General features: G+C 40.4%; 1 protein-coding gene across 1 annotated transcript in view; it reads right to left on the bottom strand.

The window, feature by feature from the left end:
• Positions 1–15,628, bottom strand: part of BEST3 (bestrophin 3) — a 50,758-nt gene that overhangs the window by 24,223 nt on the left and 10,907 nt on the right. The window contains exons 4-8 of the mRNA XM_070454613.1: positions 9,842–9,996; positions 7,744–7,821; positions 7,481–7,633; positions 3,769–3,849; positions 1,951–2,102 (exon numbers count right to left, since the gene is read on the bottom strand). Coding sequence (XP_070310714.1) covers positions 1,951–2,102; positions 3,769–3,849; positions 7,481–7,633; positions 7,744–7,821; positions 9,842–9,996 — 619 coding nt within the window. The remainder of the gene's footprint in view (positions 1–1,950; positions 2,103–3,768; positions 3,850–7,480; positions 7,634–7,743; positions 7,822–9,841; positions 9,997–15,628) is intronic.

The following is a 15,628-nucleotide window of genomic DNA, read 5'->3' as shown; positions in this document are numbered from 1 at the left end:
GAGATGCAGGAGACGTGGGTTTGATCCCTGGGTCAGGAAGATCCCCTGGAGGAGGGCATGGCAACCCAGAACAGTATTCTTGCCTGGAGAATCCCATGGACAGAGGAGCCTGGCAGGTTACAGTCCATGGGGTCACAAAGAGCTGGACATGACTGAAGTGCATTAGCAGCAGCAGCAGGCAGCAGGCAGGAGACGTTCAGCTAAGAGGAAGCATTATATGGACTGGATTGAAGCTAAATGTTCTCATATTAGTCTTAAAAACAAGACAACAGGCCCCAAATGGAGTCACTTATGCTAAGCACCATGTCACAAAACCAAGACTTAATTAGTTTTCCCAGAAATAGAATCTTAAGCCAGTCAGTCAGGAATGGCCTGATCAGCACTGGTTAGGTATTCTGCCTGTTAGACCCCTGCCGTCTCCTATAGGAAAGTGACCTTGCAACACACAGCCCAGTTTTTTGCCATGTGTAACTTCCTTATTCCTGCTCCCTTCTGCCTATAAAAGGCTTTCATTTGTATAGTTCTGTGGAGCTCCTTTGTCTTTGCTAGGTTGGATGCTGCCCAATTCAAGAACCGGTGAATGAAGCAATAAGACCTTTAAAATTTACTCAGTTGGATGCAAACATAGAAAACAGACTTGTGGACACAGAGGATGGGATGAATTGAGAGCGTAGCATGGAAACATATACATTATCATATGTAAGATAGACCACTAATGGGAAATTTCTGTAAAACACAGGGAGCTCAATGTATTCTGTGGCAACCTAGAGGGGTGGATGGGGTGGGGAGTAGGGGGAGGTTCAAGAGGGAGTGGACATATGTACACCTATGGCTGATTCATGTTGATGCATGGCAGAAACCAACTCAATATTGTAAAGCAACTATCCGCCAATTAAAAAGAAATACATTTTTTAAAAGCTTAAGGAGGGAATTTCAAAAAAATTTACCCGGTTGAATTTTGCTTTTTAACAGTAGCAAAAGAGAAGGGCCGAACAGTGTGAGAGGGAGAGAGAGAGGGTCACAGGTGGCAACTTTAGACATGCTCTCACTTCATAAATCTGCCTAAAGCTGGCCTCAGGGGAAAATGAACTACACTTTTGCCAAAAATTATAAGAAAAATTCTGTAAAAGTTTTTCCTTTTTCTATAATTTTTTGGAGGGGTTCTTTTTACTTTTCTAAATTTGCCCACATTCTTCTTTTTAAGTTACTTGCAAACCATGGCATCTGCCTTCAGCAAATACACTTAAACTTCCTCCACATTCACACATTTCTGCAAAATCAAATACATGATCAGATTTAATAAAATTATTCAAGAACTGCACATGATTTACTGCAGGCCTCAGCCCATTTATTTAAAGCTCACAGTACATATGGGCAGATTGTTATGTTCAAACCACTGACACTGGCTTGTACACTAAACAAGTCAGTTTGATCAAAGCATGATTTTTGAGGAAACTTTTTTGACAAAATTTACCTTAAGGCTTACTTGTCTCAAAATAGTTTAGCACAGTGCCTACACATGGTATATGCTCAATAAATACTTTTTAAAATGCATTTCATTATGATGGTCATAATTAAATAACAAATAACAATATAATTAAATAACTACTCCAAGTTGGAAGGAAAAGAAAAAAAAAGATAGTTTCACAACTATTAGAAAAATTTGCTGTGGTATAAAGGCAAGATGAAATGCAAATTACCCCCAAATACACACACACACACACACACACACACACACATACTCCATATTTAAACCAGAAGCTACAGTCATTTTAATTTCTCACTCTCTTGGACATATTAATTATGTCTGAAAATTTGAAAAGGCTACCATTCTGGGATATTAATAATTGAGAGTTCTTATGAAAGTAACTTCAGGACCACAGTATAAAAAGATCAGAATGGTGACTTACTTATTTTCTAAATGTTGGTGAGTTTTAGAAATGCACTTACCCCATTTGGACAGTTGACCCCAGAAATGAGGGTATGCAGTAGTCAGCAGCTGCCAGTGTGTATGGTGGACGAGCAGCAGAATCATCCCAGTAAATATCCTTCTTCATTTTGGGTAAGCTCATGTGCATTTCATCCACAGCCAAAAGAGAGACCTAAAATCATCAGTATAGTGTTAGAATAATTCTGATGTGAATTCATGAAGAAAGAATAAGTTCCAGTGGGTGAATGAAGTTTGGAGTAGGACAGAACACAGTGTGAATGAGTGAATATATAAATGTCCACAGTTTATATTTGCTGCAACTAGAGCTGCTACAGAGAGCTGTATATGTCGTTTACTTGGCAGTGGGGGTAAGTGGGGCCATAAAGCTGCCCAGACTAGATTCATCAAGCCACATACCCCAGAGTGGAGCACATCTTATCTGGATGCAGGAGAGACATCCTTTTATTCTTTGCTCAAAATTGTCTAATTGTCTAGTGGGTATCCTGACAGCAACAACATAATCCCAGATATTACAGGAAGCTGAAGATTTCAATATACCATTTCACTGATTCCATAAGTACATTTATACTTGATATCACTTCTTATTTGCCATGAATTTTTTTGTTTGATTTTTTTTAGAAAAATATATCAACAAGTCTATACTGCTTGCGGTCATAATGGTCTTCTCCTCTTGACTTTGGCAAATTGATGCTTGAATAAATTATTAAACTTCCAGGAATCCAATTTTTACAGTGAGTGGTATAGGCATTACAATTCCTCCTTAACAGGCTGACAATGTGATTATTGGGGGTCATACAGAGGTTATGATCTATAAGATGAACCAAGGTAATAGGGTGGGCTTCTGTCCTTGGAATATACATTCCGACCATTGTCCCCATAGTGGGAGCTGTTTCAAGAATACAATCTTGAGAGAGCAATGTGTTGTTGAGACCATCTGGACTGACTACATGACTGAACCCAAGTAAGGCTTCTATGTCAAAGTTTAGGATTCTGGCAGGTAGATGTGGAGGTCTATTCACCTTGTATCTCCCCAAGACAGGCCTCTTGAGTAAGTTCCCTAGCTTGTTAAAACTGTTACACTCCAACCTAACTTGGTCTGCCTTTTTTTTTTTGGTCCCCCCTTTCCCTCTGTGTACAGCAGCTAGCTTGTGAACCAACAGTAAAATGTTTGATACTGTTTAAGAGCTGAGTAAGGACTTGAAACAAATGGGCAAGCTGAAGGCCTTTTCTTGGTTAGGTTTTCAGGAGGGAGAATCGTTGGAGGGGAATCTCGCCTAAAATAAAAATTCTCCCATGCTACCTCTTCATGAATAAGTTCTCTGGAATAATGCTTCAGTGTAAAAGCCCTGGCGTCCGTCTGGCACCATTGAGGGAGATTTTGAGACACAGGCTGGCCTGGCCCCACATTCTCAGTGTCCAGCTGCTGGACATCTGACTGCAGGGATCTACAAGATGTGCACTTTGGAACTCACATTGTGTTATGGCTACCACTTTATGTCACTGTTAATCTTTTTAGGTGGCAATTGGAAACATTAAAAATGTATTAAAATATTGGTCTGTACTGAGATGGAAGAGGCTATGTAAAGCTAATAAAGAAACTTACAAAGAAAACTGGCTTAAAGTTCTATTGAAAAGGGATGGAATTTCACTGGACCTGAGATCCAGTGAGGTTTGTAAGGTTCCAAAAGAACCTGGAAGCAACATACTGAACAGCCAAACCTCTTTTGTTTGTGGCTAAAGCTCTCAACTTCAGAGGCCTGCGTTCAGAATATGTTTAGATTATTAATGTTTGTAAAGGAAAGAAAAGCTTCTCCAACCTGCAGATTTCTGTCAATGCACCAGTTAGTTTCAAAATCATCATCGTCTTCTCCAAAAGGATTGATAAGCTGCTCAGCTACCTGCAATTGAGAACATAGAATGAGTCCACCATGATGCTTGTGAAGACTAAGAGCGGAGTTTGGAGAGGACTCCTGTTTCACTCTCTGATTCCTTTTGTCACCTTTCAGAGCAGGAAGCCTAGAGCAGAGCGGGAGTGTGTTGGTAAACACACAGGTGTTTATCAGTCAGCAGGACTGAACTCTCAGACCGCCAGTCGTGCACCTGCGTGGGTCTGCTCTTCAAAGGCTCTGTCTATTCTGCTGGTGACAGTGCAGGTCCCATCCAGGAGAAGCCATGGGCTGTTTAGGAACCAAAAGACTGATTCTCGGGTACAAATCAGCCAGCAAATATCGAAGGGGTTCTGACAATATGCTAGGAGCTTCAAGGGGTGCAGAGCCTGTGCTCTGAAAGAATTTACAAAAGCCCAGGTGATGAGAGAAAATGTAACCGTGGGCAAGGTTAAAGAGCAAAGAAAGACTTAAATCGCAACTAAAGAAAATATTACAAGGAGATTTCACAGTAACTGGACATAACTACAAAGTGAGTGAGTCAGAGAGGAGTAAGTCATAAAGCTGGACTTTTTCTTACTTAGTTTTAAATTAAAGGATTTACTGCAACTTACTTAGAAGTTGCATAGGTTTTTATCATATATCTTCTAATAGTTGGTCAGTATTAGATGTTCTTACCATGCTCCTGAATTGAACAGCCTTCTTTTAAAAACAACTTTTTTTTTTGACCGCACTGCATGCTGTGGGATCCTAGTTCCCGACCAGGGATCAAACCCATTCCACGCTCTGCAGTGGAAAGGCAGAGTCTTAACCACTGGACTGCTAGGGAAGCCCCTGGCTTCTCATCTTCTTGATGAGAGATTTATATGCCAAATGAGACTCACCTGGCTTTTTTTAATTCATTCCCTTTGATTTTTTTATTATTTGGATGTGTGTGTGTGTGTGCATGTGTGTGGTTTTACATTGGGCTTAAATGTGAAAAACTTACAAATGTGTAAAAAAGAAGTACCATTGATTAGTTGGGTTCCTAGATTCTGAGACTTCTTGGTAAAAAAGTTCTATCTATATATTTTTTAGGATTTAGGTCTAATCATTTAAAGCTGTTCTCAACATTGAGTGAACATCAAAATGATCTGAAAAGCTTTCAAAGAAAATTGATGGCTAGGTCCCTCCCTCAGAGATTCTGATTTAATGGGTGTGAAGCTGAGCCAGGCATCAGTAGTGAGTAGAGCTCCCACGAGATTTTAATGTGTGGCCTTTGTTGAGAACCACTGATAGAGAAGGATACCCCCCTGTTCTAAGGACAGCCCTGGCCGGGCTGGTGCCTGGATCAGTCAGCTGCGCAGAAACATCCATGAAAGAGTCCGTCAATGCAAGTTCCAAGAGGTTGTCTACCCTTTCTCGCCTGGTGCGAGCATGCGTGCTAAGTCACTTCAGTTACGTCTGACACTTTGTGACCCCATGGACTTTAGCCCTACAGGTTCCTCTGCCCATGGGATTCTCTAGGCACGAATACTGGAGTAGGTTGCCATGGCCTTCTCCAGGGGAATCTTCCCAACCCAGGGATTCCAACTTAGGAAGCCTATTTTTGCCTGGGGTTTTCTTTAAATAAAATGGGCCGCTGGATGGGTCCTGCAAATACTTTTGTTACATCCAGAATTTCAGTTTCTTGACATCAGTCCTGCATATAGTATTACAGTCTACCTTTAACTACCAAAATGATATCCATGATTTTGAACTGTCACAAAGATAGCCTTTACTCACTTTGAGTCCGTTTCTAGAAAATAACTAGTAATAGACTGTTTATAAGGTTAAGTTGGGTTTTCTACACTTCAATATTTATAAATATTAGAATGGTCAAGACAAAATAGCTGTTTAGAAATTGAGATGCAATCCACTGGATGGGAAAACTCCCTTCTCTCACAGTCGCCTATCTCTTAGTGGAGCTAAGATTTTCTTTTCATATTTTGCATTCAAAAATATTTTATAAAGGAAAAGAATGTTAATATTTTATTTTTTTGGGGGGGGGCACTCTGCACAGCATGATGCAGGACCTTAGCTTCCTGACCAGGGATCAAACCCATGTCCCTTGCAGTGTAAGCAGCAATCTTAACCACTGAACTACCAGGGAAGTCCTAAGAATGTTAATATATTAGAGAGCACTTCAAAAGGCAGGAACTGCTGACTGTTCCTTCCAGCCTGGCTGACCACTTTACATGCGCACAAAGTGAAAAATAAAAAGCTCAGCACAACTCAGGCAAAAGGACAATAGAAGGCCAGAATGATTGAGGATTGAGTGTTTGGGCCAATTGTGGTGATTTTCTGTTTAAAAAGTTAGAATGTACTTTTTCTCTAAAGAGAAATGAGAGCTGTTCGTCTCTTTTGCTCTTCGTCCTAAATGGGTAAAAATAATCGAGTCTCTGTCATCTGGTTAAAAATGTTTTTGCCATTTGGAAAGGAAATGCCTTTACTCTTTGGAGGGTAACTTGAAATGCCAACGTATTTATTTTTTTCCTGGTTAAGATTCAAACCAATGAAAGCAAAGGCGTCTGCAGGGAAAAGGCTGCAACAACCTGGAAGAGATGTGCATGTCGACACATGTTTTTTTGGAAGGTCAGACATTTGGAATTCTACTTTATTAAAGTTACCTTCAAAATGTCCTTAGATTTCTCCCCTTAAAGAAGGCATAATCTTTGATCTTTTCTGTCACTTACTAAAGAGAGGGAAGAATCAGGTTTCTGATATTGTTACATACATTGGGGTGGAAGAGAGATGGTGGTGGGAACAAATAAAATTTAATGCTGATGACTGGACTAGTTCTTTCATTGCTCTGACCTGCTTTTAATTTCCTGGCAAACCAAATGTTGTCATTAATCCTGGTGTTTCTGGTTTTGATTCCGATGAATTCCTTCGAGTCTCAGTTCTGGTTTTAAAAATGGAATTCATTTAATGTCGTGAGGCAGCTAGTGGGATTTCAGGGAATAGAAACTAACTATTTAGAGTTGAGCAGAGCCAAGATGGTTTAGTCACTCAATCGTGTCTGATTCTTTTCAAGCCATGGACTGTATAGCCTGCCAGGCTCCTCTGTCCATGGGATTTCCCAGGCAAGAATACTGGAGTGGAATACCATTCCCTTCTCCAGGGGATCTTCCTGACCCAGAGATTGCACCCACATCTCCTGCATTGCAGGTAGATTCTTTATCACTGAGCCACCTGGGAAGCCCAGAACCAAGAAAATAATGTAATAATCATGCTTAAGTCTGAGATACAAGACTTCTTATTTACTTTCTTTTACTCTGCCTAGTCGCTTGTCGTGGTATAAAATATCAATGCAGGTATACTTAATACTTTAATTACATTATCGTAATCCTAATGGGAGCACACAAAGACTTAACACAATCAATGGCCATAAAAGAGTAACGTCTTTGCATAAATGATCTGCTTCAGATCTCCGCAGTACAGTACTCACCACATCCCTGCCACTTGAACTCCCAGTTGAAAAATAGTAACATCTCAGCTAGTAAATGTTAAATCTACCTTGGAGTCACTCATGAACGAATGGTTCAGTAATTGATCAGTGTGCAGAGTTTGGAACAGGACCTAGATTGTAGAGAGGGTCTCAGGCACGGAGGCTGTTGGCTACCTTGAGCCATCCTGCATAGAAGAAGAACTGTAGGAGGGTGAAGATTGGAATGTAAAGATCTAAGTCATGCCCCGCATAGCCTTTGGTGGGATCCAAAAACTGGCGTCCGATCAGGCAGGCAAAGAAGAAGGTGTAGACAGCCAGCGTGACCACCTGAAACAGAGAGAAAGCCTGCTGAGAGCACAGTCCTGGCTGCCCCGAGAGAGCCAGCATGCCAAAGTGGGCAATGGGAAGAAAAAAACCACGTGCCAAGGATTTGATACCTGGGTGTAAACCAGCGGAATCCCAACCCAGTCATAACCAAATAAGAGGCTGCACCAGGAGCGAAATCGGTTCATTTCCTAAGCCAGAAATAGATAAAACATGATTTACTAAGATGAAGGGTGCGGTAAATAACATTTACTGGGATTCAGAATATGGCTGTGGCTTTTAGAAATACACCTATAGAATAATGATCGCGACTTCGAAAGAACTAGAAATTGGTTCTGAAGTCCACTCCAAAAGGAAAATTTTGAAAATGACAAGCTATTGACATCATTCAATGATGTGCAAAAGGGATAAGTACAGTTGTACAGTTTAAAGAAAATATTAAGATAAATTGGGATGGTATAGAAATATCCCCTACCCTATTGAATTCATAATTTCCCACACTATATATATGTATATACATACACACATATATATATATATATATATATATACATATATGCCCAAAGGGGTGGTAGAAATGCAGTAGTTAATATTTTAAACAATCATTTCTAAATTATGTAGAGAGCAGATTATTTTTTGTTTCCTCTATCTCTTTTGAAAACACGCTTACTGAAGATCTTAGGAAAAAACCTAAATACATCCTATGCCTTTCCCAACGAAAGAAGACTCTAGAATACTTCTATTGACAGAAAATCTATCTCTGTTAAAGCAGAAAGGACTGAGATCCATTGATTTCTTTTTTCTCTACTGAACACAAGTTATTATTTAAGACTGAGAAAGAGTATATGCTAATTTGGGAGCTATTTTAAAATCATTCACTTCTTTTAGCCTAATGAAGGCAGGAGACTGTCATGGCACAAATCTATCTAGCCCATCTATAAATTTGTTTCTCAAATGCATTCAGGATTATTTCATTTAATTAAAACCCAGTTTTGTTTCCTGGGTCATCTGGAAAGCTGATTAACTTTGCTAAGTCACTTCAGTCATGTCCGACTCTTAGTGAACTGTCAGACTGTAGCCCACCAGGCTCCTTTGTCCATGGAATTCTCCAGGCAAAAATATTGGAGTGGGTTGCCATTTCCTCCTCCAGGGGATTAACTTTGGGATATTCCAATTTGGGGGAACTTACTGGGGATTTGGGTCCAGGATCCTGGAATTAGGGATGGCAAATATGCCTGTTGGGTGCCAGAACCTTCTGAGCCCTTTGCAGACATTGCTGATCAATCAAGGAACACTTTCTTATAGAGCCTATTACAAAGCCTGTGTGTGTTAGTCGCTCAGCTCTGTCCTGTTCTTATCAACCCCATGGACTGAAGCCCGCTAGGCTCCTCCATCCATGAAATTCTTCAGGTAAGAATACTGGAGTGTTTTCCATTTTCTTACTCCAGGGGATCATCCTGACCCAGGGATTGAACCTGAATCTCCTGCATTGCAGGTGTATTCTTTACATATTCTTTACGTCTGAGCCACCAGGGAAGCCTATTATAAAGCCTTCAGTTCAGTTCATTTCAGTTGCTCAGTCGAGTCCGACTTTTTGCGACCCTATGGACTGCCACATGCCTGGCCTCCCTGTCCATCACCAACTCCTGGAATTTATTCAAACTCAAGTCCACTGACTCGGTGATGCCATCCAACCATCTCATCTTCTGTCATCCCCTTCTCCTCCTACCTTCAATCTTTCCCAGCATCAGGGTCTTTTCAAATGAGTCAGTTCTTCACACCAGGTGGCCAAAGTACTGGCGTTTCAGCTTCAGCATCAGTCCTTCCAATGTATATTCAGGACTGATTTCCTTTAGGATGGACTGGTTGGATCTCCTTGCAGTCCAAGGGACTCTCAAGAGTCTTCTCCAAAACCATAGTTCAAAGTAGGCTTTATAATGAATGATGAAAAAGTTGGCTTAAAACTCAACATTCATTACAAAACCTACTTCTGCTTAAAACAGCCTCTAAGCAACCACCTCCAATCAACCTCAGTTAAAACTGTGTTATATTCGCCTCCTGCATTTGAGGGTTCTAATCCCAGCCCAGTCTTTCTGGTTCCTCTGGAACCAGAATTGAACAAAGTGGACTCGTCCAGGTCCAGTCTTTTACATCCAAGTCCCTTTTGGTGTCTGATTCATATCTTTTAACTGATGTTTGCAATGTACTTACAGTCATCAGTGATTGAAGATCAACACTGTCTCTGATTCTACCTTCCTTCCGGGCTTTAGCTGCGAGATTTCCAAACCAGATGAATGGAACCCAGTATTTCAGATGAGGAGATTTCAGGTGGTCGAATAATTTTCTTTCATCTGCTGTCATAAAACCTTTACACAAAATAAAAAGAGATAGGTTACGTAGACTTGATTTAGCATTAATATTTGTCTTAGTTGCTCAGTCATGTCCTACTCTTTGTGACCCCATAGATTGTAGCCTGCCAGGCTCCTCTGTCCATGGAATTCTCCAGGCAAGAATACTGGAGTGGGTTGCCATTTCCTTCTCCAGGGGATCTTCCTGACCAGGGATTAAACTGGCATCTCTTATGTCTCTTGCATTGCGGGTGGATTCTTTACCATCTAAGCCACCAGGGAAGCCCCTTAGCATTAATATATTACTCTAAATATTTCAGTGTCTACTATGTGAGCATATAATGGGGGATATTCAAGAAATTAAAAAAAAATGCGGTTCCTGTCTCAAGTAGTTTTTACTTGTATTAGACAAAAGGAGAACTTACCTCTGTAGGGACTGCTTACATGCATTGCCTTATATACTGATATATAGCTCTGTGTGTGTGTGTGTGTGTGTGTGTGTGTATGATTGCAGGGCCAATAGGAAGCAAGGTGATATTAAATGTGGACTAGGACATCAGGGGAATGTCTCTTCTTTAGGGTTTGGTAAAATTGAGAACAAGAATACTTAGAATTGTTCGGATTAAAAGAATAAAAGGTGATAATGTATACAAAGCACTTAGTGTTTTGCCCAACAGGTGAATCACATGACTTTTCCTCCTGGTGCTTCTTTTCAAATACCTAATGAACCAGGTTCTCTTCTGAGAAGCCTTCCCTGATTCCTTCCACCTCTCCCTTCAGATCACCATGGTGCTGTCTCTTGCCTCCTGTTATGGTTGTGTTAGACACATGTTTCCCCCGATAAAACCCTTTGGGAGGGCAAAAAGCATATTATCTTCACAGTCCCCACAGCATTTTGCATATACTTTATTTATTTATTTTTTTAGAATTCTGAGATTTCTTTTTCTTTTTCTTTTTTTTTTTATTAGTTGGAGGCTAATTACTTTACAATATTGTAGTGGTTTTTGTCAAACATTGACATGAATCAGCCATGGATTTACATGTATTCCCCATCCTGATCCCCCCTCCCACCTCCCTCTCCACCATTACTCAGCCATTAAAAAGAATTCATTTGAATCAGTTCTAATGAGATGGATGAAACTGGAGCCCATTATACAGAATGAAGTAAGCCAGAAAGATAAAGACCATTACAGTATACTAACACACATATATGGAATTTAGAAAGATGGTAACGATAACCCTATATGCAAAACAGAAAAAGAGACACAGATGTATAGAACAGACTTTTGGACTCTGTGGGAGAAGGCGAGGGTGGGATGTTTCAAGAGAACAGCATCAAAACATGTATATTATCTAGGGTGAAACAGATCACCAGCCCAGGCTGGATGCATGAGACAAGTGCTCAGGCCTGGTGCTCTGGGAAGACCCAGAGGGATCGGGTGCATATACTTTAAAAGCGTTTGTTTGATTTTGTGTGTCTCCGTGTGTGTGTGTGTATATGTATGTATGTGTGTGCATAACACAATTTGCTTCAGCTTTTGGTGACTTCTCTGAGCCTCAGTTTTCTCATGTGTAAAAGAGAGATAATAATGTTTACTTCACAAGGATGTTGTAGGAATACCTGAGATGAGGAACAATGTCAAGAGGTTAACAAAACACTGCACGTAAATAACACTCAGTAAGTGCTAACACATAATATATGATGTGAAAGTTTACTCATCCTCCACCGCCTGCACACCAAAAGAAGAGACTTGAATAATAAGAGAAGAATAATAAGGTAGCAGGTTTATTTATTAACAAACATTTATGGAGTGTCTACTATGTAAAAAGCTTTGTTCATATAAATATGTGCTTCAAAAGCTTACTGTTTACACTTGACCTTTTATTTATTTTTAATTCAATTGAGTAGTTCAGTTAGCACAAAAATCCTAACAGGCTAAAGAAATATTAATGGGGAAAGTAAGTCTCATTTTCCCAACCAACCAGTTTCCCTCCCTGAAGGAAATCACTGCAACCAGGTTATTGTGTATATTTCCGGAGAAGTGTCACAGATTTCATACAGGCCAAATTTTTAAAAACACAAGTGACTTTATACTCCATACATGTCTGCCATTTGCTTCTTTGTTTCAAGTTATATCTTGGAGCTTTTTTTGTTAAGATGTGGAGAGCAGAATCATTCTTTTTAATGGCTGTATTCTAGTTAGCTTCGTACAATATTTTACACAACTAGTCTTCTTTGGAACAGAGTTTTAAGTTGTTTTCACAAAGCACCGGGCTGAGGTCCCTATGCTGCCCAACAGCTTCCCACTAGCTATCAATTTTACACATGCAGTACATATATGTCAATGCTGCTCTCTCAGTTCATCCCACCTTCTCCTTCCTACCTGTGTCCATAACACCATTAGGGCAAGATTGCTGACCCAGTGTTGCACCTCACAGTCACATGTGCCTTTGCCTAAGCTCAAATGCCTTTCAGAAAATACCAGTGCCTTTGCCTTATCCCCAGAGGTCTTGATTCAATTGGTCTAGTGTAAGGTCCAGGGGTAAGCAAGCTTTTAAATCTTCCTGGGTGATCTAACGAATTGGGTCCAGGCAGTTGCATGTTTACAAATCTCTGCAGGAAATTCTGAACCACAGCGATGCTTGGAAAATCACTGCCTCACTGAATGAAGATTCTGTTAACTCAGTTTGAAATAAACAGAGTAACAATTACAAGGTGAGTATTTACCAACAAGAGACTTGTTTTAGATAATACTCAGGTTATTTACATTAGCTTTGAAAAGGTCTGCCCACGCCAGGGGAACTGAACTCTCTCTGGTGGGCAAAAATAAGAATGAGCCCACGAATTCTTGTCTTGTTCCTCAGTGCATTTCAAAGTTGTTGCATGATCTAGATAATCCATTTGGGTTTTTGTTTTAAAAGACTTGCAGAGTATGATTAAATCTAATTATAAGAAGTCAATAGATGAAATTGACCTGTCTTGGCTCTGTGCTTAAAGACCTACTGCAACCTTTCACCCTTTCCCTGGAAGCCTATTCTCAGACATTTCATATCAATTGTCTAACAGTTACAGTCTTGGGATTTATAATGCAATTGCCAAAAATGACCGCATTTGTATACTTGGCTGAAATCTCTGTCATTTGACCAAAGAATAACTTTACCTCTGGTTATTTTTTATTCAGGAGTATGGATCAAATTGTGCTGGCCAGTCCTTTCTTGGCTTCTTAGCAGAAAGCAAATGTGCAGAGTGAGGAATTATTTAATGCAAACACTAAAGCAAGAGTTAGGTACCCCCCTCCCCCCACCCCTGTCGTGTAACAAACCCATTGGTTGAAAAGGGACACGTAAAGTTAGGAAAGCAGGGGTTTTAAATGTTCAGTCCAAATTTACTGAGTACTTTGCTAGGTGCTGTGAAAAATGAACCAGACACTAATGTGTCCTCCAAGAGTATACAGGCAGAATAATTTTTATTATTTCCTTCAGGGTTACACGTCTTATACAAAGTAAGCCTCTTCGGAAATTGAGTTACTGGTCCCTTGAAAGAAAAGTCTAGATTGTTAGTGAAATCAATTCAGAGAGCATTTGTTATTAAATGGAATGCTTTCCTCATCAGTGCTTCAGACCATTTTAACCAGAGATCAATGATATTTCCAGAATGTGGTCATTATCCTCGTCTCTAAGGCTATGTTCACCACAGGTATCGATTTGCTGCAGTTTGGCAATACCATCAGTTGGCTGATCCTCACGTAACCCTGTTTCCTTCACATATCTATCTTCATGCCACATTTCCTCAGACCCTATCCACACTCCTAACATTGCTATTTTATCTTGCTATTGCATCTGGCTTGAATTTCTCTGGCTATCTCTTTTCCTTCTGGTTTTCTGGCTAGTTCAGCTCTGCTCAGCAATTTTCATATTGCTTATACCAAAGAACACTTTTTAATATTTCAAATTAGAGTAAAAAATATATATATATATGGATATGTAATTATGCATACACACAGGGGCTTCCCAGGTGGCGCTAGTGGTAAAGAACCCGCCTGCCAATGCAGGTAGACAGAAGAGACATGGGTTTGATCTCTGGGTGGGGAAGATCCCCCGGAGGAGGGCATGTCAACCCATTCCAGTATTCTTGTTTGAAGAATCCCTTGGACAGAGGAGCCTGGCGGGCTATAGTCCATAGGACACAACTGAAGTGACTTAGCACGCATGCACGCACACACACACACACACACACACACACACGTTTGTATTTTCTTGTGACTTGAATAGCGGCTTGATGGAGTAGGATCTGCTATTTTAAGGCAAAATTTTATTGCTTTAAAAAACCAAAGGACCAATTAAGTCCATTAATCAACAATATTCCAGCAATTGCAGATTTGGTTGCAGCTGAGACAGATGTCTTTTGCCTTTAAAGCAGAGATGCCCGTGAGGCTCTATTAAGAGAAGAGCTAAGAGCTCTGCTTCTCAAAACTTTTAACAGGGTTTATTGCCAATTCTTTCTGAAAGAGTAACTTGTGCATTCAGCATCTCAGCTGTTCTCAGAGAGGTTCCGACTTCTTCGGAAGCATTGCAATGAGCCTGATTCATTTTCCTCTGTGTACTTTCCAAATGAATGGAATGAAGCCACCAGATTCAGCTGCAGCTGTTCTTTAAATTCAATGGTAGAAGTTCAGAAATCCCTGTCAACTGGGAAAACCAAGAGAAGGCAAAATGCGACTGAGAGAGAGATGCAATCTCAGTGTGAAGGCATTGTGGAAAGCAGTATTCAGGCATATTTTTTTTTCCCTCTATAAAACACAGAAAGAAAGATATCCCAAAACAATTATTGGCTTTTCTGCATGAGGTGCCCCTTGATTTTTCTGCTCTGTTCCATTCCATTCCATAAAAATGCTGGCTCAAAGCCATTAAAATGATTTAAGAACCCAAGAATAAGCTACAACCCACAATTTGAAAAGCTTGAGATAAGATATGGTTGAATAAAGTCAGTTTCTGGGTTAGCAATGCTGAACACAGACAGAAACTCCTCTATTTTCCTAATGTGAGCAAAACAGCTCCAGTCAGTCATACCTGTCTCTAAGTTAGTATCCCATTTGGTAGCTCACTGCCTTCCACACATGACTCACGACATACCATTCACAAAATCAGGGCTCTTAACTCCTCGCCTGTCCAGGTGGCCCAGAATTCCATTTGCGCTGGGTAAATAGATCTGAGACAATTTGCAGATAAAGTTGGAGGAGTCAATAGATGCGCTCTGGTGCAAGACTTTGCTGCACATTAGAATGGCCTGGGGAGCTTTTAAAACTCCCAGTGCCCGGGTCACACCGTATACCTATTGAATGTTACTGTCTGGGGATGTGAGCCAGGCATCGGTATTTCTAAATGATCCCTAGTGATTCTATCTTATAACAAAGTTTGAGAACAACTGCACCTCGTGCAGAATCACACAGCAAGCTGGACATTTTAGCATCCTTGCTCTGGGTCAAACATAGTGCTTCTGGGGAGCTTGTTTAGAAGTGGATTTCTGGGTCCCAAGCCCCAGAGAGTCAGATTCATAGGCTGTCTGGGAAGCTGTAATTTAAATAAGAACCCTTGATAATTCATTGAATGTCGTGATCTATGGTCATCCTTTGAGAGGCATTGATTGATG

This window comes from Odocoileus virginianus, chromosome 24 (genome assembly GCF_023699985.2).
Source record: "Odocoileus virginianus isolate 20LAN1187 ecotype Illinois chromosome 24, Ovbor_1.2, whole genome shotgun sequence".
Taxonomy (NCBI): domain Eukaryota; kingdom Metazoa; phylum Chordata; class Mammalia; order Artiodactyla; family Cervidae; genus Odocoileus; species Odocoileus virginianus.
This window is presented reverse-complemented; position numbering and strand designations above follow the sequence as displayed.